The 23,474-nt window shown below is 45.5% G+C and overlaps 1 protein-coding gene and 3 gene segments (V, D, J or C); all 4 read left to right on the forward strand.

Annotated features, from left to right (window-relative positions):
* LOC125442851 (immunoglobulin lambda-1 light chain-like) overlaps positions 1-23,474 on the forward strand; it is a 420,716-nt gene that overhangs the window by 9,039 nt on the left and 388,203 nt on the right. The gene's annotated exons all lie outside the window — the stretch shown is intronic.
* On the forward strand, positions 1,391-4,428 carry LOC125442880. The segment is given in 3 exon segments: positions 1,391-1,480; positions 1,563-1,895; positions 4,103-4,428. Coding segments are annotated over 3 exon segments (705 nt in total).
* LOC125442881 lies at positions 10,909-11,412 on the forward strand. The segment is given in 2 exon segments: positions 10,909-10,957; positions 11,087-11,412. Coding segments are annotated over 2 exon segments (369 nt in total).
* Positions 12,833-14,573, forward strand: LOC125442883. The segment is given in 3 exon segments: positions 12,833-12,909; positions 12,993-13,325; positions 14,251-14,573. Coding segments are annotated over 3 exon segments (699 nt in total).

Raw genomic sequence — 23,474 nt, forward strand, 5'->3', positions numbered from 1 at the left:
ACACCTTGTGGGTTTCCCATTGTTTTCTCCAGGCTTTCTCAAACCTGTTTGCTGCAAAGTTTTGGAAAGATTGCGACAAAATCTGGATGGCAGTTCTCTGGATGGAAAAGTTTGGATTTTTGAACTCTCCAATTCAAAGTTGGAGTTGCATAGACCAACAACCCTCTTTGTCTTTCCATGAGTCCATGAAAACGTAACTAGCCAGAGGCCATCTCTAAACAGTCAGCCCCCCCCTGAGGAAATCCTGGGCACTGTTATGGACTACAATTCCCATCAGCCCCGGCCAGCATGGCCAATGGGCTGATGGGAATTGTAGTCCATAAGATCTGGAGTGCCAAAGGTTCGCCACTACGGACCTAGGCAAACTCATACTGGGAGTGAGTTTGCGTGTCCAGGAAGATGGCAGAAAGAGTTTGGATCTTTTCCTTAGAAGAGGGTTAGACAAATTCAGTGAATAGTAGCTATTAGTCACAATGGCTCAATAGAACCTCTGCATTCAGATGGAGCGTAGCTCTGAATAGCACTTGCTGAGGGACAGCACTAGGGGTGTGTGTGTGCTAGATTTTAGTTAAAATTATGGATCTGCCCAGTAGTGTGTGTGAGTGCAGTTTATAGAAACTTCCAAAGAGATAAATGTAAAAGATAAAATTTACATTTATTCAAGCATCTCCAGTTCACAGCTTTGTTCCAGGAAAAAGGTAGATAGAAAGAAACCCTAGTCTAAAGAATACTTTCCCTATGAACGAGTGGGCACTCTAACGCGCCATCACGTGTGTGCAAGTGAGAGAGTGCTACAGTGGGAAAGCCCCACTGTGGCAGGCTGCCATTGACCATGCGCTCAGGTTGCAGGCCAGCACGAGGGCAAACAAGAGAGGCAACATCACAGTTAGAGTGAGATATACAGCACCCCCCAGTGTCCAGGCATGCAGAAGTCGCTTATTCCAATAGGGCAGTGGTGGCGAACCTTTGGCATTCCAGATGTTATGGACTACAATTCCCATCAGCCCCTGCCAGCATGACAAATTGGCCATGCTGGCAGGGGTTGATGGGAATTGTAGTCCATAACATCTGGAGTGCCAAAGGTTCGCCACCACGGCAATAGGGGGTTGGCTGGAGCAGAGGTGTTTGCCTCATTGGTGAGTAGCCGTAGCCATCTCAACACACTGGTGCCATGAGCAAAAGCAGAAACCTTCTTGCTGGTTTGCAGCCCCAGCAATTCTCTTTTTAGAAATGAAGACAACCATGCAACCATTTCTTGGCTTGATCTGATACGCTGATGTCACCAAATCCTGTTGAAGGCAGCCAATGATAGATGGCCATATTTGCATATAACTCATGAGGGAAATGTCTTTCCAGGGTCCAAATTTAAGGGCGATCCAAGCAAAGGCATCCTAAATAAACAGGGTGTGTGAATTCTCTTGAACTCTCTTCAGAATGATGTGGGTTCCTTTGGTTTTGTTCCTGGGGACGTTTTTCTCAGGTAAGGAAACACTCGCATCTGACAATGGAAGCATCAATGTTAATCCCAGCTGCCAGTAACATGGTCGATCATCTTGTTTCAGGTTCTAAGTCCCAGTTGGTGTTAACCCAACCACCTTCAGTGGCAGAATCTCTGGGATCAACCGTCAGGATCTCTTGTGCTTTGAAAAGTGACAGCAACTACAATGATCAAAGGGTCCGCTGGTACCAACAGCAGAATGGGGGTGTCCCGCGGTTTATATATCATTATCGTCATGGCAACACCCAGGAAAGGGGCTCCGGGGTCCCCGAGAGATTCACAGTTTCCCCTGAAGCCACCAACAAACTCTGGTATTTAGTGATCACAGGCGTCCAGGCTGAGGATGATGCTGATTATTATTGCTGTACATGGGATGGTACACTCAGCAAGTATCACAGTGTTTTTCTGTCATGGGGAACTGAAACAAAAACCTCTGTCGAGTCAGACAGGATCACTGTCTGGATCCTGTCTTGATTGACACCAAGTGTCAAAACACCAGTGAAAGGGCAGAACATACAGCTGGCTTTACTGCTGTGCTTCTATAAAGCACCAGCGATGCTGTTCACACTTGGCTGTACACAAAAGGCTACACAAATTGCATGTGTTATGATGAATGGACGGGGTGCTTTACAAGGTAATATATTTGCTAAAAAGCTCTAGGGCTGTACCTGCATTTCCTGAGACTTCAATGGAGGGGGGAATTGCACCCTGTTTATGAATGACTGTTTTCTGTTTCTGCCTCTTCTGGAAGAGCTAAGAGCATGTTAATGGCATGAGGTAGCCTCATTTCATGTCTTCTAAGGAAGTACAATGAACATGTTGGGAAGTCATGCCATACAGTTCACCCTCCAATGCAGCCTCTATCTCCAGGGGACTTGATCTCTGTAGCTTGGAGATCCATTGTAATTCTGGAAGATCCTCAGGGCTCACCTGGAGGATGGCAACTCAGATGATCTGCAGCTAGCTTCAGTGACAGAAAGTGCTTGACAGTTGTGGGGAGGGTGAACACCATCAACAAATAGATATCAGATCAGCTTCAGGCCTGCATGTACGTGCTCTGGCCCTGCTTCCTATGGGTGCTTGGTACAATTTCTGCCAGATCATGCAAACTCTTCTATGTATTCACACATCTGGATACCAGCATACATTCTTTCTGCTCCACCTGTGGCTTTTTTCTCCCAAGGGAACCTCTGTTATGATTCAAAGACTTTGCATTCAGACTGAAAGAAACAAAATGACCCTCTGGACAACCTGCCGTAAATCAAAGGAAACAGGCTAAACTCTTGCCACAAGAGGGTGGCATTGTATTGTTGACACTTGATACTATTCTTTGTATTCACACACCTTGAAACCAGCATACATCCTCTGCACTCCACCTGCTGCTGCTTCCTCCCAAGGGAACCTGTGTTACACTTCAAGGATGTTGAACTTAAGCTAAAAAAGTAAAGAAACATTTCAATAATCTCCTGTTAAGTTGAGGAGATGTGCTTAACTATTGCTGCGAGATGACAGCAGGGTATCCTTCATATTGGAATAGAACTCTAGTCCCCAAAGCACAGCATCCATGAAGAGTGTTGGCCTAGAGTCTTTAAATTTAGACAGACACCCCTTTTTTCTATGGTAAAGCTTCCAGCCTTTAACTGCAGAACACTAGTCTACGGAAATGTAGTAGGAAAATTTACTTGGAAATGTAATAGGAAAATAGCCTGATTTCCCATATATCTGAGATCAGAAGTAGCATTGCTTATTGAACTATTGCCTACATTGTAGTGGTTCAAAGATGCAAGAGATGTAAGAAAAAATAGGTGGCGAAATATGTTGTGTTCAAGGTGTAGCTTGGAAAGATTTTCCTCATGAGGCAAAGATATTTCTAATGGCTTGTCTAGCATTGGTCCCTTCCATTTTCTGTTCCAATTGGCCTGCATTTACAAACCACTGGGAGAAAAAGCCACCTTCCTACCAGAGAATTGGCAGGTGGAATTGTGGAGGATGACCTGGAAGAATTGCTTTCTCTTTAGCTCTCTCACTGTGGTAGGTGTGGCGGGAGATAGCTTCTCTTTCCTGTTTTCCCAACCTATCTTGTCACTCACTCCTCTGCAGATTATGCCAGGAGAGGTGGGTAATCGGAGTATGGAGAAAGGGGATGGGAGAAGTCAGAGTTATCTCCCAGTTCTGTAACAGATTCCACAGATCTTGGGGTGGAGACCTGGCAACTCAAGACATCGAAAGGAGACTTTGCGTTGGACCTGTAAGATACAGCCCCTTTCCCACTGATTGTACTTTAACTTGACCTCTGCCAAGGAACCATAATTAATGAGCGTCTCATTTGCATCTAGGGGAAGCTCTCTTGACCTGAGGGGTTTAAGAGAGAATGGGAGGATCCTCCTCACCAGAGATCTCCTTGACTGGTTGGCTCATCCGTTTCCACTACAATGGCTCTGAGCCTGCTTCTTCTTAGCATCCTGATCTGTATCGGTAAGAAGAATGAAATAAGATATACTTGAAGGACACATGGAAGTTCTTCATATTCTTAATTTCCAGCTGTGCCAAAGTTTTACATTGGTAACTTGTTAAATTAATGGATCGCCCTTTGTTTTCTTTCAGGTCCAAGTTTCCAGCAATTGCAATCCCTGAAACCTTCAGAGACCCCCCCTCTAGGGGGGTCCATCACCATGTCTTGCAGATATAGCAGTGGAACCATCACTAGTGGCAATTACCCTCTATGGGTCCAACAGAGCCCAGGGAAAACTCCAAGACTTCTTATATACAGCACCAGTACCAGAGTATCTGGCATCCCAGATCGTTTCAGTGGGTCAAGCTCTGGAAACACGATGTCCCTGACCATCAGTGGGGCCCAGGCTGAAGATGAAGCTGATTATTACTGTGCTGTGTGGCATGGGGGTGGGTCGCACAGCAACTCATTCAAATGAAGAAGTGAGACAAAAACCCATGTGTATACAGTAACCAAACTTTGTTCTCCATGCAATGAAAAAGACCTTGAGTTAAGGGTGAGAGGCAGCTGTGGCTGCAGTGAGGCCCAGTGGATACTCCAAGGTTAGAAAAGCCACCCCACATTATAATTTTTCACTGTAATTTTGAATGTGAAATTTTACTTTGGAATGAAAAGCGTGACTACATTACATCTGTTGGGATCTCTTAAAAATTAGACAGTTTGAGTGTGGTTTTTAAGATAAGGTCTTGGCCAATGTGGCAACGTGATTAGAGTTTGGGACTAGGATTTGGAAAACCTGGTTTTGAATCCCCATTCTGCCATGGGAGCTCACTGTGTCACCTTGGACTTGTCAACCCAGACTCAACCTAGACTACCTCACACAGATCTTTTCCACATTTCCAAAATGCTGACAAAATGTTTTCACTTTCTCCCCTTTCCCGTTTTTCGCACTCACCCCCTCAAAACGATTCCTGGCCGCCATTTTGTGATTCTCCCATTTTATTTGGGAAAGACGAGAGAAAACAGTGGAACTTATTTGCATGTGTTATTATGGATGGACGGGGTGCTTTACAGGGTAATATATTTGCTAAAGAGCTCTAGGGCTGTCCCTTCATTTTGTGAGACCTCAATGAGAGGGAAATAACACCCCTATTTCTGGGTGACCGCTTTTTGTTTCTGCCCCTTTTGAAAGAGCTCAGAGCATTGTAATGGTGTGGTGTAGCCTCACTTCATATCTTCTACGGAAGTACAATGAACATGTTGGTAAGTCACGCCATACAGTTTACCCTACAAGCAGCCATTTTCTCCAGGGGACCCATTCTCTGTAGCCTGGAGATCAGTTGGAATTCTGGGAGATTCCCCAGGCCTCCCCAAGAGGTTGGCTACCCAGATGGTGCCACGAAGAGCAGAAACCTTCTTGGTGGTTTGCAGCCCCAGCACTTCTCTTTCTAGAAATGAAGACAACCATGCAGCCATTTCTTGGCTTGATCTGATAGGCTGATGTCACAAAATCCTATTACGGGCAGCCAATGGTGGATGGCCATATTTGCATAGAGATCATGAGGTAAATGTCTTTCCAGGGTTCAAATATAAGGGCGAACCAAGCAAAGGCATCCTAAATAAACAGGGTGTGTGAATTCTCTTGAACTCTCTTCAGAATGATGTGGGTTCCTTTGGTTTTGTTCCTGGGGATGTTTTTCTCAGGTAAGGAAACACTCGCATCTCACAATGGAAGCATCAATGTTGATCCAGGCTGCCAGTAACGTGGTCGATCATCTTGTTGCAGGTTCGAAGTCCCAGTTCTTCTTAACCCAGCCACCTTCAGTGGCAGAATCTCTGGGATCAACAGTTAGGATCTCTTGTGCTTTGAACGGTGGCAGCAACTTCAACACCCACAGGGGCAGCTGGTACCAACCGCAAAATGGGGGTACCCTACGGTTAATATATCATTATCGTCATGGCGACACCCAGGGCAGGGGCTCCGGGGTCCCCGAGAGATTCACTGTCTCCGCTGAAGCCTCCAAAAAACTCTGGTATTTAGTGATCACAGGGGTCCAAGCTGAGGATGAGGCTGATTATTATTGCAGTACATGGGATGGTACACTCAGCAAGTATCACAGTGTTTTTCTGTCATGGGGAACTGAAACAAAAACCTCTGTCAAGTCACACAGGATCACGCATCTGCCAATGGATTGACACCAAGTGGCAAAGCACCAGTGAAAGGGCAGAACATACAATTAGCTTTATTGCCGTGCTTCTATAAAGCACCAGCGATGCTGTTCACACTCGGCTGTACACAAAAGGCTATACAAATTGCATGTGTTATTGTGAATGGGCGGGGTGCTTTATGGGTAATATCTCTGCTAAAAAGCTCCAGAGCTATGCCTGCATTTCCTGAGACTTCCATGGAGGGGGAAATTGCACCCCTGTTTTTGGAGGACCGCTTTTTGTTTCTGCCTCTTTTGGATCAGGTAAGAGCGTTTTAATGGTGTGGGGTAGCCTCACTTCATGTCTTCTAAGGAAGTACAGTGCACATGTTGGGAAGTCACACCATACAGTTCACCCTCCAAAGCAGCCACTTTCTCCAGGAGACCTGATCTCTGTAGCCTGGACATCAGGGGCACCTCCAGGAGATCCCCAGCCTCACCACCTAGAGGTTGGCCACCCAGATGATCTGCAGCTAGATTCAGTGACAGTTGTGGGGAAGGTAACCACAGCCACTGTTACGTTGGGCAAGTATGGGAAAGTGAAGGGCGCTACACATGCTGATATAGTAGGGTTGGCAACTCTTGGTTTTGAAATACCTGGAGGTTTGGGAGGTGGAGCATGAGGAAAGCAGGGTTTGGGAAAGGGAGTGGTCTCTGCAGTGTACAAGGCCGTAGAATCCACCATTCAAAGCGTCCATTTTCTCCAGGGTAACTGATCTCTGTAGCCTGGAGATCTGGTGTCCCCTCAGGAGATCTTCAGCCACCACCTGGAAAATGGGAACCCTACTTATACTGACAATATATAGATGTCAGATCAGCTCCAGGCCTTCATGTACCTGCCCTTCTCCTGCTTCCTATGTGTGTTTGGTACAATTTCTGCCAGATCATGCAAACTCTTCTATGTATTCACACATCTGGATTCCAGCATACATTCTTTCTGCCCCACTTACGGCTTTTTTCTCTCAAGGGAACCTCTGTTATGATTCAAAGACTTTGCATTCAGACTGAAAGAAACCAAATGACCCTCTGGACAACCTGCCGTAAAGCAAAGGAAACAGGCTAAACTCTTGCCACAAGAGGGTGGCATTGTATTGTTGACACTTGATACTATTCTTTGTATTCACACACCTTGAAACCAGCATACATCCCCTGCACTCCTCCTGCTGCTGTTTCCTCCCAAGGGAACCTGTGTTACATTTCATGAATGCTGAACTTAAGCTAAAAAAGTAAAGAAACATTTCAACAATCTCCAGTTGAGTAGAGGAGATATGCTTAACTATTGGTGAGAGATGGCAGCAGGGAATCCTTGATATTGGAGTAGAACTCTAGTTCCCAAAGCACAGCATCCGTGAAGAGTGTTGGCCTAGAGTCTTTACATTTAGATAGTCACCCCTTTTTTCTATGGTAAGGCTTCCAGCCTTTAACTGCAGAACACTAGTCTACGGAAATGTAGTAGGAAAATTTACTAGGAAATGTAATAGGAAAATAGCCTGATTTCCCTTATATCTGAGATCAGAAGTAGCATTGCTTATTGAACTATTGCCTACATTGTAGTGGTTCAAAGATGCAAGAGATGTAAGAAAAAATAGGTGGCAAAATATGTTGTGTTCAAGGTGTAGCTTGGAAAGATTTTCTTCATGATGCAAAGATATTTCTAACGGCTTGTCTAGCATTGGTCCCTTCCATTTTCTGTTCCAATTGGCCAGCATTTACAAACCACTGGGAGAAAAAGCCACCTTCCTACCAGAGAATTGGCAGGTGGAATTGTGGAGGATGACCTGGAAGAATTGCTTTCTCTTTAGCTCTCTCACTGTGGTAGGTGTGGCGGGAGATAGCTTCTCTTTCCTGTTTTCCCAACCTATCTTGTCACTCACTCCTCTGCAGATTATGCCGGGAGAGGTGGGTAACCGGAGTATGGAGAAAGGGGAGGTGAGAAGTCAGAGTTATCTCCCAGTTCTGTAACAGATTTCACAGTAAAAGAGGGATCTTGGGGTGGAGACCCGGCAACCCAAGACACCGAAAGGAGACTTTGCGTTGAACCCGTACAATACAGCCCCTTTCCCACTGATTGTTCTTTAACTTGACCTCTGCCAAGGAAGCATAATTAATGAGCCTCTCATTTGCATGTAGGGTAAGCTCTCTTGACCTGAGGGGTTTAAGAGAGAATGGGAGGATCCTCCTCACCAGAGATCTCCTTGACTGGTTGGCTCATCCGTTTCCACTACAATGGCTCTGAGCCTGCTTCTTCTTAGCATCCTGATCTGTATCGGTAAGAAGAATGAAATAAGATATACTTGAAGGACATATGGAAGTACTTGATATTCTTAATTGCCAGCTGTGCCAAAGTTTTACATTGGTAACTTGTGAAATTAATGGATCGCCCTTTGCTTTCTTTCAGGTCCAAGTTTCCAGCAACTGCAGTCCGTGAAACCTTCAGAGACGGTGTCTCTAGGGGGGTCCATCACGCTGTCTTGCAGATTTAGCGGTGGAACCATCTCTAGTGGCAATTACCCTCGATGGGTCCAACAGAGCCCAGGGAAAACTCCAAGACTTCTTATATACAGCACCAGTACCAGAGTATCTGGCATCCCAGATCGTTTCAGTGGGTCAAGCTCTGGAAACACGATGTCCCTGGCAATCAGTGCGGCCCAGGCTGAAGATGAAGCTGATTATTACTGTGCTGTGTGGCATGGGGATGGGTCGCACAGCAACTCATTCAAATGAAGAAGTGAGACAAAAACCCATGTGTATACAGTAACCAAACTTTGTTCTCCATCCAATGAAAAAGACCTTGAGTTAAGGGTGAGAGGCAACTGTGGCTGCAGTGAGGCCCAGTGGATACTCCAAGGTTAGAAAAGCCACCCCACATTATAATTTTTCACTGCAATTTTGAATGTGAAATTTTACTTTGGAATGAAAAGCGTGACTACATTACATCTGTTGGGACCTCTTAAAAATTTGACAGTTTGAGTGAGGTTTTTAAGATAAGGTGGCAATGTGGCATCAGGATTAGAGTTTGGGACTAGGATTTGGAAAACCTGGTTTTGAATCCCCATTCTGCCATGGGAGCTCACTGTGGGCCTTTCCCCACTCTTTTCCATCCCCCCTAGGCCGCGCGCTGTTCTCCCAAGGGAACCTCTGTTATGATTCAAGGGCCTTTGGCCCTTTCCCCACTTTCCTTAAGCCCCGCGCTACTCTCCTAAAGTAGCGCGGGGTTCAGCTGCCCTCCCCACTTCAGGGGCGGCGAGAAGGCAGCCGCCCCGACGCTGCTTCTCTCGCACCCCCTCGACACGCGGAATTTCTGGCGCCTTTTCAAATGGCGCCTTTCGTGGGGATGCCGGGGCGCGCGCCAGGAATTGCGCGCACTGGGAATTGCCCGCAACAACCCTCGGGCAAAGGTGAGTGGGGAAAGGGCCAAAGACTTTGCATTCAGACTGAAAGAAACAAAATGACCCTCTGGACAATCTGCCGTAAAGCAAAGGAAACAGGCTAAATTCTTGCCACAAGATGGCGGCATTGTATTGTTGACACTTGATACTATTCTTTGTCTTCACACACCTTGAAACCAGCATACATCCTCTGTACTCCACCTGCTGCTGTTTCCTCCCAAGGGAACCTGTGTTACACTTCAAGGATGTTGAATTTAAGCTAAAAAAGTAAAGAAACATTTCACCAATCTCCAGTTGAGTAGAGGAGATATGCTTAACTATTGCTGCGAGATGACAGCAGGATATCCTTGATATTGGAGTAGAACTCTAGTCCCCAAAGCACAGCATCCGTGAAGGGTGTTGGCCTAGAGTCCTTAAATTTAGACAGTCACCCCTTTTTTCTATGGTAAGGCTTCCTAGACTTTAACTGCAAAACATTAGTCTACAGAAATGTAGTAGGAAAATTTACTAGGAAATGTAATAGGAATACAGCCTGTTTATCATATCTCTGAGGCCAGAAGAAGCATTGCTTATTGAACTATTGCCTGCATTGTTCTGGTTCAAAGATGCAAGAGATGCAAGAAAAAAATAGGTGGCAATCTATGTTGGGTTAAAGCTTGGAGAGATTTTCCCCATGAGGTGAAGATATTTTTAACATGATTTCTAGCATTGATCTCATCCATTTTCTGTTCCAATTGGCCAGCATTTGCAAACCACAGGGATAAAAAGCCATCTTCCTGCTGAAGAATAGGCAGGTGGGAGTGTGGAGGGCGACCTGGAAATAATTGCTTTCTCTTTAGCTCTCTCACTGTGGTGAGTGTGGCGTGAGATAGCCAGGGCTTCTCTTGCCTGTTTTCCCTCCCTATCTTGTCACTCACCCCTCTGCAGAGCATGCTGGGAGAAGTGGGTAACCAGAGCACAGAGAAAGGGGAGGGGAGAAGTCAGAGTTATCTCCCAATTCTGTAACAGATTTCACAGTAAAAGAAGGATCTCGGGGTGGTATTGCCATTTGCAAGTGTCTATCACAATCCTGACAAGAAGGGGTTAATTTTGTGCATCTTAATTAGTTACCGAGGTCAGAGTTTTACACCTACAGGTGGAGACCCAGCATGCCAAGACACCGAAGGAAACTTTGCGTTGCACCCGTACAATACAGCCCCTTTCCCACTGATTGCTCTTTAACTTGACCTGTGCCAGGGAACAACAGTTAATAAACCTCTCATTTGCATATAGGGGAAGCTCTCTTGACCTGAGGAGTTTAAGAGAGAATGGGAGGATCCTGCTCACCAGAGATCTCCTTGACTGGTTGGCTCATCCGTTTCCACTACAATGGCTTTGAGCCTGCTTCTTCTTAGTATCCTGGTCTGTATCGGTAAGAAGAATGAAACAAAAGACACTTGAAGGACACATGGAAGTTCTTCATATTCTTAACTGCCAGCCATGCCAAAGTTTTACGTTGGCAACTTGTTAAATTAATGGATCGCCCTTTGCTTTCTTTCAGGTCCAAGTTTCCAGCAACTGCAGCCTTTGAAACCTTCAGAGACGGTGTCTCTAGGGGGGTCCATCACCCTGTCTTGCAGATTTAGCAGTGGAACCATCACTAGTAGCAATTACCCTCTATGGGTCCAACAGAGCCCAGGGAAAGCTCCAAGAGGTCTCATATACAACACCAATACCAGAGTATCTGGCATCCCAGAACGTTTCAGTGGGTCAAGCTCTGGGAACACGATGTCCCTGGCAATCAATGGGGCCCAGGCAGAAGATGAAGCTGATTATTTCTGTGCTGTGTGGGCTGGGAATGCGCGGCACAGCGATTCATTCAAATGAAGAAGTGAGACAAAAACCCTCCACTGCTCTCCCCCCCCACAATGTGCATACAGAATGTAGTCGACCCACGCGGTCAGCGTAAGAACGAGACGAGACGCGGAGATAACATCTGGTGGAGATCGCCAGCAGCGGGAGACCGGAGGTCCGTGTTCCTAGCGAGTCTCCCGTCTGCCGGTTCCTGGCACCTTTTATTGTTACTCTATCGGGGGCGTGTAGGAGGGAGGACTGGGGGGAGTTCCGGAAGAGCGGGAGGTCGGGAGATCATCAGGTGATGCATGATCTCATCTGGCCACCCCCGATGCGACCGGCAAGGCCGCAGGTCCGTTGGCGTCCCAACGTTCTACTATGGCACTGCTGGGTCGGCAGTGCACTACTACACAGAAACCAAACTTCATTCTCCATGCCATGAAAAAGACCTTGAGTTAAGGGTGAGAGACAGTAATAGCTGCAGTGGATACTCCAAGGTTAGAAAAGCCTTCCCAAATTCCAATTCTTAGTCTAATTTTTCACTGCAGTATTGAATGTGAAATTTTACTTTGGAATGAAAAACGTGACTACATTACATCTGTTGCGACCTCCTAATTAGGCAGTTTGGCTGGGGTTTTTAAGAGGTCTTAGCCAATGTGGCATACAGATTAGAGTCTGGGACTAGGATTTGGAAAACGAGGAACTCCTGGGAGTAAACATTTTATTTCCAGGCTCAGAATATTTTATTTTGATTGTGCAGAAAGGGCCCAGGTAGTTGTTGTGAGGATAAAATGCAGGATAGGAAGTCAATGTTGCAAGTCCTTTTGGTCTCCACTGGGGAGGTGTACATTGCATAACAAATAATAAAAATTATTATTGAACACTTGAAAACAGCAGTAATACTAGCGATATACTAGGCCAATTTTAAAAGGACAAGAATCCAAGATCCTCCCTCCATAATCAGACAGCAGTTTATTAAAACAAAATGTCCATCTCCAGCTGAGGCAACCTAGGCAAACTCATACTGGAAGTGTGTTTGGGTGCCCAGGAAGATGGCGGAAAGAATTTGGATCTTTTCCTTGTAAGGGGGTTAGACAAATTCAGTGAATAGTAGCTATTAGTCACAATGGCTCAATAGAACCTGTGCTTTCAGATGGAGCGTAGCTCTGAATAGCACTTGCTGGGGGACAGCACTATTGGGGGTGGCGGCGGCTGGAGCAGAGGTGAGTAGCCGTAGCCATCTCAACACACTGCTGCCACGAACAAGAGCAGAAACCTTCTTGCTGGTTTGCAGTCCCAGCAATTCTCTTTTTAGAAATGAAAACAGCCATGATGTCACCAAATGCTGTTATGGGCAGCCAATGGTAGGTGGTCATATTTGCATATAGATGGGGGAAATGTCTTTCCAGGGTCCAAATTTAAGGGCGATCCAAGCAAAGGCATCCTAGAGAAACAGGGTGTGTGAATTCTCTTGAACTCTCTTCAGAATGATGTGGGTTCCTTTGGTTTTCTTGTTCTCATTGTTCTCAGGTAAGGAAACACTCGCAACTGAAAATGGAAGCATCAATGTTAATACCAGGTTGCCAGTAACATGATCAATCATCTTGTTGCAGGTTCTGAGTCCCAGCTGGTGGTAACCCAACCAACCTCAGTGTCAGAATCTCTGGGATCAACAGTTAGGATCTCTTGTGCTTTCAACGGTGGCAGCAGCTTCAATGATCAAAGGGTTCACTGGCACCAACAGCAGTCTGGGGGTGCCCCACGGTTCATATATCATTATCGTCATGGCAGCACCCAGGGCAGGGGCTCAGGGGTCCCCGAGAGATTCACTGTCTCCCCTGAACCCTCCAACAACCTCTGGTATTTGGTGATCACAGGGGTCCAAGCTGAGGATGAGGCTGATTATTATTGCTGTTCCTGGGATAATAAGCTCAGCAAGTACCACAGTGTTTTTCTCTCATGGGGAACTGAAACAAAAACCTCTGTTCAGTCACACAGGATCACGTGTCTGCAGCATTGCTTATTGAACTATTGCCTGCACTGTTATGGTTCAAAGATGCAAGACAGAGATGCAAGAAAAAAATAGGTGGCAAAATATGTTGTGTTCAAGGTGTAGCTTGGAAAGATTTCTAAGGAGATGTCTAGCATCCATTTTCTGTTCCAATTGGCCAGCATTTACAATCCACTGGGAGAAAAAGCTATCTTACTGCCAGAGAAGAGGCAGGTGGGACTGTGCAGGGCAACCTGGAAATAATTGCTTCCTCTTTAGCCTTCTCACTGTGGTGAGTGTGGTGGGAGATAGCCAGGGCTTCTCTTGCCTGTTTTCCCAGCCTACCTTGTCACTTACCTCTCTGCAGAGCATGCTGGGATGGGTGGGTAACCGGAGTATGGGGAAAGGGGATGGGAGAAGTCATAGTTATCTCCCAGTTCTGTAACAGATTTCAAAGTAAAAGAGAGATATCGGGATGGAGACATGGCAACACCAGACACTGAATGGAGGCTTTGCGTTGCACCCGTACAATACAGGCCCTTTCCCACTGTTTGCTCTTTCACTTAACCTGTGCCAGAGAACAATAGTTAATGAGCCTCTCATTTGCATGTAGGGGATGCTCTCTTGATCTGAGGGGTTTAAGAGAGAATGGGAGGATCCTCCTCACCAGAGATCTCCTTGACTAGTTGGCTCATCAGTTTCCACTACAATGGCTCTGAGCCTGCTTCTTCTTAGCATCCTGATCTGTATCGGTAAGAAGAATGAAATAAGATATACTTGAAGGACATATGGAAGTTCTTCATATTCTTAATTGCCAGCTGTGCCAAAGTTTTACATTGGTAACTTGTGAAATTAATGGATCGCCCTTTGCTTTCTTTCAGGTCCAAGTTTCCAGCAATTGCAGTCCCTGAAACCTTCAGAGACGGTGTCTCTAGGGGGGTCTATCACGCTTTCTTGCAGATATAGCAGTGGAACCATCACTAGTGGCAATTACCCTCGATGGGTCCAACAGAACCCAGGGAAAACTCCAAGACATCTTATATACCAAACCAGTAGAGTATCTGGCATCCCAGACCGTTTCAGTGGGTCAATGTCTGGGAACACAATGTCCCTGGCAATCAGTGGGGCTCAGGCAGAAGATGAAGCTGATTATTACTGTTGGTTGTGGATTGGGAGTGAGCAGCACAGTGATTCATTCAAATGAAGAAGTGAGACAAAAACCCTCCACTGCTCTCCCCCCCCTCCATGTGCATACAGTAACCAAACTTCATTCTCCATGCCATGAAAAAGACCTTGAGTTAAGAAGAAGAAGAAGAAGAATTTGGATTTATATCCCCCCTTTCTCTCCTGCAGGAGACTCAAATGGGCTTACAATCTCCTTGCCCTTCCCCCCTCACAACAAACACCTTGTGAGGTAGGTGGGGCTGAGAGAGCTCCGAGAAGCTGTGACTAGCCCAAGGTCACCCAGCTGGCGTGTGTGGGAGTGCACAGGCTAATCTGAATTCCCCAGATAAGCCTTCACAGCTTAGGTGGCAGAGCTGGGAATCAAACCGGTTCCTCCAGATTAGATACACGAGCTCTTAACCTCCTTCGCCATTGCTGCTCCTAAGGGTGAGAGACAGTATTGGCTGCAGTGGATACTCCAAAGTTAGAAAAGCTACCTCATATTCTAATTTTTCACTGCAATTTTGAATGTGAAATTCTACTTTGGAATGAAAAACGTGACTACATTATATCTGCTGGGATCCCCTAATTAGACAGTTTAACTGGGGTTTTTAAGGTCTTGGCTAATGTGGCATCAGGATTAGAGTTTGGGACTAGAATTTGGAAAACCTAGTTTTGAATCCCCATTCTGCCATGGAAGCTCACTCGGTCAGATCAGCTCCAGGCCTGCATGTCCCTGCCCTTCGCCTGCTTCCTATGTGTGCTTGGTACAATTTCTGCCAGAACATGCAAACTGTTCTTCGTATTCACACATCTGGATACCAGCATACATTCTTTCTGCTCCACCTGTGGCTTTTTTCTGCCAAGGGAACCTCTGTTATGATTCAAAGACCTTGCATTCAGACTGAAAGAAACGAAATGACCCTCTGGACAACCTGCCGTAAAGCAAAGGAAACAGGCTATACTCTTGCCACAAGATGGCGGCATTGTATTGTTGATATTTGAATGGCACTCTCATTCCTTAACCAGTGTAATTGGTCATCACCACCTTTTCCTTAGCAAGTTTCCTGAGACTTGACCTGCTGAATACCAGGTAAAAAGCTATTAGGAAAGCGGACACCTGCATTGTATATCCCAAGCCACGAAATGTGTATTGAATTTCCATTTGTTTTGTAGTGGTTTAATAATGAAGATGCTCTGCTAGAAAAAAAAAGTGGCAAACCTTGCGGGAATAAAGCTGTGGCTTGGAAAAGGGAAATACATTCTGCACATGTTCAGAAGCACTGGACGACTGACTGTGAAATCTATACCACAACAATAAAGAAGTTAGACATCTCAGAGGGCCTTTCCCCACTTACCTTAAGCCCTGCGCTACTTGAGGAGAGTAGCGCGGGGTCCCCCGGCACTCCCCACGAGAGGGGCGGCGACAGCGCAGCCACCCCGACGCTGCCGCTGTCGTGCCCCCTTAGCGCAAGGCATCCCTGGCGCTCTTGCAAAGGGCGCCTTTTGATGACCCCTTGCAGAGCGCGGGGTTGTGGGGATGCCTGGGCGCGCGCCAGGGATGCCGCGCGCTGGGAATTGCGCGCAGTGACGGCGGCCGAGGGAAAAGTGGGGAAAGGCCCTGAGCTAACCAGATTGTCTCTCCTATATCAAGTATTCCCCACACATTTTGAGCACAAGGCTGATGTCTTGGAAGACTTTGATCCACAGCACCTCACCTTTCTGAAGCTAAACACTGTCCACCCATAAGCTGTTTCTAGCACCGATGTCATCCTATTAAGTGATACAGACAACCCTCCCCAGTGCTAATCCGGGCTGCCGAGCCTGCTGTGAGCTCGCCAATTGAGGCAGCCACTCCACCCAGTGCCAATCACCAACAGTAGATGGTCATGTTTGCATAAAGGTGGAGGGAAATTTGGTTCCCTCTGCGGTAGATTTAAAAGAGGATCCAAGCAAAGACACGGCAGTCTAAAAAGGCGGGGGGGAATTCTCTTAACATGATGTGGATTCCTTTGGTTTTCTTCCTGGGGACCTTTGTCTCAGGTGAAAGAACATCAGTGGTTGCTAGTTTGGTTTTTTTAAAAGAAGGAAACATAAATGTCGATCCAGGTTGATAGTAACATTGGCTGTTATCTTATTTTAGGTTCCAGGTCCCAACTGGTAGTGACTCAACCACCGTCCATGGCAAAAGCTCTAGGCTCAACCGTCATGATCCCTTGTGCTTTAAGCAGTGGCTACCGGGTCAGTGAAAAGAGGGGCTCCTGGTACCAGCAGAAATCAGGGGGTGATCCAGTGTTTCTATCCTCTTACGGCAGCAGTGACCAAGTCAGGGGCTCAGGGGTCCCCGAGAGATTCACCATCTCCCCTGATGCCTCCAGCAATCTCTGGAATCTAGTCATCACAGGAGTCCAAGCTGAGGACGATGCTGATTATTACTGCAAGGCCTGGGACAACAAGCTGAACTGTTATCACTGTGGTTCAATTTCATGGGGAACTGAGACAGAAACCTTTCACTTCTGAGCAACCTGATGTGAAGAGGCAGGAAAGTTGCACCTGAGGGAATCCACACTCAGATGGCCCTGTAATGTGTCAGGCAGGGTCCTGCCATATTTCATTCAGGATCACTCTTAGAGGGCCGCCTTGGGGATTGTTTGCCCTGAGTCCAGGTTGTACCAGCCTGACTCTTGTCTCACTTTGTCATGGCTTCTGCAACTGGGAGCAGGGGGGTGGGAGGTAGGCTTTGGATGTCTGTTTCTCACAGTTTCTCACTGGCCGAAAAATGTGGGTGACTTTGCCTTCCCGTCCAAAGGGGTGCGAATGACGTTTCTTCTGCAAGGGATATAAGGCTCTGGCTGTTCTAATGTATTCAGTTCTGACAGTAAAAGGTCATCAGCATTTCCCATGGTGGTTTCTGCACAGCACACTTATAACGCATGTAACACATTATTAATGAATCCGTTTCCACTGTTTGCCTTCACATTGGAGATTTCACCCTCCCAGGAAGCGACGGGTTGCAGTTTGACTGTATGCACCTGTAACCCCCATGCCCAGAAAGGGGTGGAGACTCAAAGCTGCAGAGCTCATGTAGTTTGGAGGAGACAAGGCTACCAGACTCGGACCTTGATTTGTATAAGCCCTTAACACCTTGTTCAGGTAACTGCAATGTTTTTGGGAACTAGTGGAAAGGTAGTTGTTTATTTTTGCTATATTATAAATGTTGGAGTTTATTGTTTCAGGGTTTTTTGTGTTTGTAATGGGTGAGAGTTCTCCTGGAAACCTTCATCATGTTGAATCCTGTTCACCAAGCCCTTGGAGTCTTCAGGAGCCAACCCACTTGCAAAGAAGAATTGGACTTGGCAATATCAGAAGACTGCAAATATAAGGAATTGAAAATGCAACCTGAACAGGATCTTGAAGTGTGATGTAAATGTTGATGTTATATGTTAAGAAAGTAAACCATTTTGTTTTTAAAATTTGTTGTTGCAAACTCATTCCAAGTTCTGCCCCACAGAACCCACAGATAGAGGTTACACACCCTCCCTCCATGTGCATACAGAAACCAAACTTTGTTCTCTATGCAATGAATAAGTCCTCAAGTTAAGGGTGAGAGACAGTTATGGCTGTAGTGAGGCCCAGTGGATACTCCAAGGTTAGAAAAGCCATCCCAAATTCTAATTCTTCACTGGAATTTTGAATGTGAAATTCTACTTTGGAATGAAAAGCATGACTACAATTACATCTATTGACACCTTCTAATTAGACAGTTTGACTGGGGTTTTAAGGTCTTGGCCAATGTGGCATAGATATTAGAATTTGGGAATAGGATTTGGAAAACCTGGTTTTGAATCCCCATTCTGCCACGGAAGCTCACTTCCTTGGGCCGGTCCCCCTAGCCTACTTCACACGGACCTTTTCCACACAAGTTATTGAAAACATTTCCGAAATGCTGGCAAAATGTTTTCACTCCCCCCTCCCTGGTTTTTCGTGCTCACCTCCTCGAAACGATTCCTGGCCGCCATTTTGTGCAACTCATTCCCCTCTGTCTATCTTCAAGGTCGTTTCCTTAACATCCCACAAAATGAGCTTTGTTGTCAGTACTGTCCCAACGCTATGGACTTAATCCCTCATATCCTGCTTTACAGTTCGAGGTATAATGATATTAGAACCGATCTGGGAGCTTTACTACCACTAGAATTTATGTTTCTCTCAGACAAACTAAAAATGTCTAAGCTATTGAACAGCCCTAAAGTAGAAATTTCTGAAGCAGTTGCTACATTTTTAATCCATGTTCTACATGATATACAACAGTGATCCTGTTTTTGTACTTGGAATGTTGGTACTTCTGCCTAATAAAGGTTTTTGGATTGGATTGGATTGGATTCTCCTATTTTATTTTTGACTTCTTCATCGATCCAGTGTTTGATGCCTCAAAGCCTTGTGCTGACATTCTTCATAGGTGCTTCAAAGGAAATAACCCCCCCCCCCCAATTAAAAAAAACTGATTAAAATAAACAGGTGAGATGAAGGAGTGAGTTCAGTAAACAGTACTGAGGAGGACCTGGGGACTGCAGAGGGGCTTGGAGAACTTTTTGAAGAGATCCGCACATGAGTCAAAATGTTTTGAAAACATTTTCAGAAAAATAATCACTAAGATTGAGGAAGCATTAAAAACATTTTGAGGCTGGAAGTAAAACCTTTTAGCTTTAAAACCATGAGGAACTCCTGGTTTAAGTATGTAATTATGTAATTTTTTATTGCAAATTCTCCAGCGTTTATTTGACCAAACTAACTCTTGAATGTAGCCCTGGTTAACAGCTTTTCAAAATGTCCGGATGTGCAAGACGCCCTTAGACGAAGTATTTTTTTCTTTGCAGTGGTTCCAGAGGAAAGATGTGAAATGTCCGCTCAGCCCTCCCACTGAAATAAAGGCGAATGAAAAATGTATCCCAACTTTTAAAGGTTATATCAGAGTCATTAGTTAAATCAGGCACAGAATGCCTAACCTTTGCAGCCTCTCTGGTATTTCCTCTAGAGTAGTATTGTTCCCATAACTATCGTCCAATACTGCAAAGCGATTTGTAATTGGGACGTCATACTTTATCGTATCCTTGGGTTCCCACCCTGCTGTAAAATAGTCAGATATTTTTGTCTGTTTATCAGCTGATGAACAAACAGCATCGTTTCTTTCCTTCTTTCTTTCCTTTCTTTTCTTATTATTATCGTCATCATCCGTTCTCCTTCTTTTACAGCCACCCATTGCAGTAAATACGAGGGCTAAAAATGTTTCGAGTTATATTTCTTTCGTTTACGATATAATTGCCTTCCTTATCCTTGGCTTGTTAGCTAGACTGATAGTGTATCAGGCACCGGCAACAACACTCAGTCAAAACAGCTTCTACAAAGCCCTTCTCACAATTAAAAATCCTTTGTATCAACTGTGCTTAATAAAATCCGAGGTTAAAAAAATATTTAGACATTAAAAGATAAAAGCATGTAGGAGTAAAAGAGCATACGGGCTTACGCTCATCACCGGAACCGGAACCCTAAAGGTTATATCTATTTTATATGATGCTGACAGTTCTAGATCTAACCTTTTGGGGGAGCTGTTGATCCTTTCCCCCCACCTGTGGCAGACACAGATGGCTTCTAACACCTGTGGTGTGAAGTGAAGCAGGAGAAAGTTTAACATACTTGGGTCCTCTCTGTGGTTTTTCAGCTTACTCTTGCATAAAGAGTTGTGGTGTAAACATCTTCTCTGACTTAGACCATAGCCTGACTTATACACATATGCATTGCAACCTGGGTGTAGCAGATGACTAGCACATCTTGGTTTGCAAAAACAAACACACACAAAACACACACACACAAACTGGGACAGAGGTGTATATCCTTTTCAGGTTTGTAGTTTAAATAGGTTCAAATGTAATTTTCATAATAATTAAAGCTTCCCAAGTCTAGGGAGGAAAAATACTCCATTAGTAGTGATAACAGTGCTATCCTAAGCTTAGTTATGCCCTTGATGGCAAAGGGTATAACTCTTTTTAGAATGGCACTCTAAATAGATTTGGTGTTTCTTTTCCGATTAGCTGAGCTCAAAGCCAGCATATCTAGCCCATTTGGTTTCAAAATATCTTTCCTCCTGTCTAGCTAGATATTCAGAAAAGGCACCTCCAAGACTTTAAAAACAAAGAGTTTGTGAATTTACACCTTAAATGAGAAAACATGGCTCCTACTTCCCTTTCCTGCCTTATTCTAATATGCATTTTTATCCTAGTTAAGGGTTTGTTGATTTCTTTCTTACACACCTTCTTTATGCAAATATGCCCTATAGTTAACATTGTACATTTTGAGTGAAGAAGTGAAATTCTAGCATAGCCAGCGACCATAAAACATATTTGCATGTGGATTCACTTGCTGTGGAAAAAGGAGACGAAGGTCTTAGCTTATCTGCTTGCTTCAGAAGCAAAGTCTCCTTTTTGAGGGTTCACTATGGATCGGGCCCTGTTTTCCCTTGCAGTTCTCAGCTGCTGCTCAGGTAAGCTGCTTATTTGACCACAACAGGCCTAAGATCATCAACTCTGGATTAGGAAATTCCTGGAATTTCCTGGGTAGGGGAGTGTGAGTGGCAGGGATTCAGCAGGGATGTGATGTCATCAAGTTTACCCTCTGAAGTGGCCATTTCCTGCTGGAGGAAATGGCCACTTCAGAGGGTAAAGTTGATGACGTCACATCCCTGTTGTCTCACCAGTTGTAATTAGGGTTGCCAGCTCTAGGTTGGGAAATTCCTGGAGATTAGGGGGTGGAGCCTGGCGAGGCTCGGGTTTGAGAAGGGGAGAGGCTTCAGAGGGGTACAGTGCCATACAATCTACTTTCCTAGGGTAGCCATTTTTTCCCCAAGGGAACAGATCTCTGTTGTCGGGAGACTAGTTAAAATGGCGGGAAAACTCCAGGCCCCACCTGGGGGGACTGGCATCTCTGGGACAACAAACCTATCAGAAAATACTTTTATATTGTGTGTGTTTTAATAGAAACGCAACATTTTTTTGGTGATATTGTTTATTGTGGATTTATCTGGTAAGGTTTTATTATGTATTGTTTTATTGACTGTTGGCACCTGCCTTGAGCCTGAATAAGGGAAGGGTGTTTTTTTTTAAATCACATAAATTAAACAAACAAACAAACAAACAGTAAATGTATTGTCGAAGGCTTCCATGGCCGGAATCACTAGGGCCGTGGTGACGAACCTTTGGCACTCCAGATGTTATGGACTACAATTCCCATCAACCCCTGCCAGCATGGGCAATTGGCCATGCTGGCAGGGGCTGATGGGAATTGTAGTCCATAACATCTGGAGTGCCAAAGGTTCGCCAGCACTGCACTAGGGTGTTGTGGCTTTTCCGGGTTGTATGGCCGTGTTCCAGTAGCATTTTCTCCTGACATTTCGCCTGCATCTGTGGCTGGCATCTTCAGAGGATAAAGAAATACATATTTGAGAGTCCAGAACAGAATCAAAATAATTTGTTTCCTCCTTGTTCCCTTTCTTTTTTTTTTGCAAAGGTGTCAATTTCCAGGCAACATTGACTCAGCCTGCCTCGGTGTCTGTATCCCTGGGAGAAATGGCTATACTCTCCTGCTTGATCAGTGGAAGCTCCGGCACCGTTTCTTGGTATCAGCAGAGACCTGGTCAGGCCCCTCGGTTTGTCCTCTCTGGTACCAGCACCCGGGGAGACGGGATCCCGGACCGGTTCGCTGGTTTCACTTGCGGGAACATCAGCTTTTTAACTATCGCTGACCTCCAGGCTGAAGACGAAGCTGACTATTACTGTGGCGCAGTGGCCCACTCTGATGTCACCAGGATAAATTGTGATGGAGAACTGACACAAAATTCTTCATTCCTAGAAGCGGGGGTTTGCCGACCTTGATCTGATCTGTGCTTAAGGTTCTTTGGATCTTAGAGCTGGAAGGAACTGATCCAGTCCCGATCTCTTTCCCCCAAGGCAGGTCTGCTCACCTGTCCAACCACATTATGCAATCCACAGGAGAACTCACAGTAGGGTCACCTTGTAGAGAAAAAAAGTTCCTCATGATTTGGTGAACCGAGACATTGGGTTTTTATAACTGACTCAATAAAGCCGTTTCTAGGAAATGCTGGACTTGGACAGAGATGTGAAATTTCCAGAACATTTGAAGTCAGATTTTCATAAAATTTGAGGGGGAATTTCATATTTAGAGGCAGTGAAGCTCTGAACATCAGTGCCAGGAGGCGACATCAGAGGAAGGCCTCAGTGTCGTCCTTTATGCCTTGTGGTGGGCCTTCTTTAGTAACTGATTGGCCACTGTGTGAGGCAGGATGCTGGACTAGATGGATCCCTGTTTCGAACCTGCAGGGCTCGTCTCATGTTCTTAAGCCATTGCATGAAAATGTTTTCAGGGGGAGGGCGGGGGGAACTGAAATTTTGGGGGAAATGGAAATATATGCAATACTTCCTCACTGAAATTTAAATTCGGTTTACTGCTTCAGCAACATAAAGCACAGCTTTTATAACTTAGCGTATAACATCATGTCATTTGTCATTGTTGTACTTATGTCTTTTGAAATTATAAATGCCAAATAGCCCGATCCTGTCGAGGTGGGGGTAGGGGTGGAGGAAGAGCCAGGGATGCTGCCGCCACACTGCCTCCAAAGAGTGAATAGGCGGCATGGGTGCGAAGGGAGGAGAAAACCTTTACTCCCGCCCACCCCACCCAGGAAAGCTCATTGCACAAAGTGATGTGCGCTACACTTTCCAGTGATGTGAGTCTGTGTTGCTGGGAGGGGATGTTCCCAACCTGAAAGAACACTGGAAGCTGACTAATGTTAGCTCGTTCTTTGCAAACGCCCCTGGAAACCCCACAGACGCTGGGGCTTCTGGGATTGGCCACCGTGCAGCTGTGTGGCGGT

This window comes from Sphaerodactylus townsendi, linkage group LG13 (genome assembly GCF_021028975.2).
Source record: "Sphaerodactylus townsendi isolate TG3544 linkage group LG13, MPM_Stown_v2.3, whole genome shotgun sequence".
NCBI classification, from domain to species: domain Eukaryota; kingdom Metazoa; phylum Chordata; class Lepidosauria; order Squamata; family Sphaerodactylidae; genus Sphaerodactylus; species Sphaerodactylus townsendi.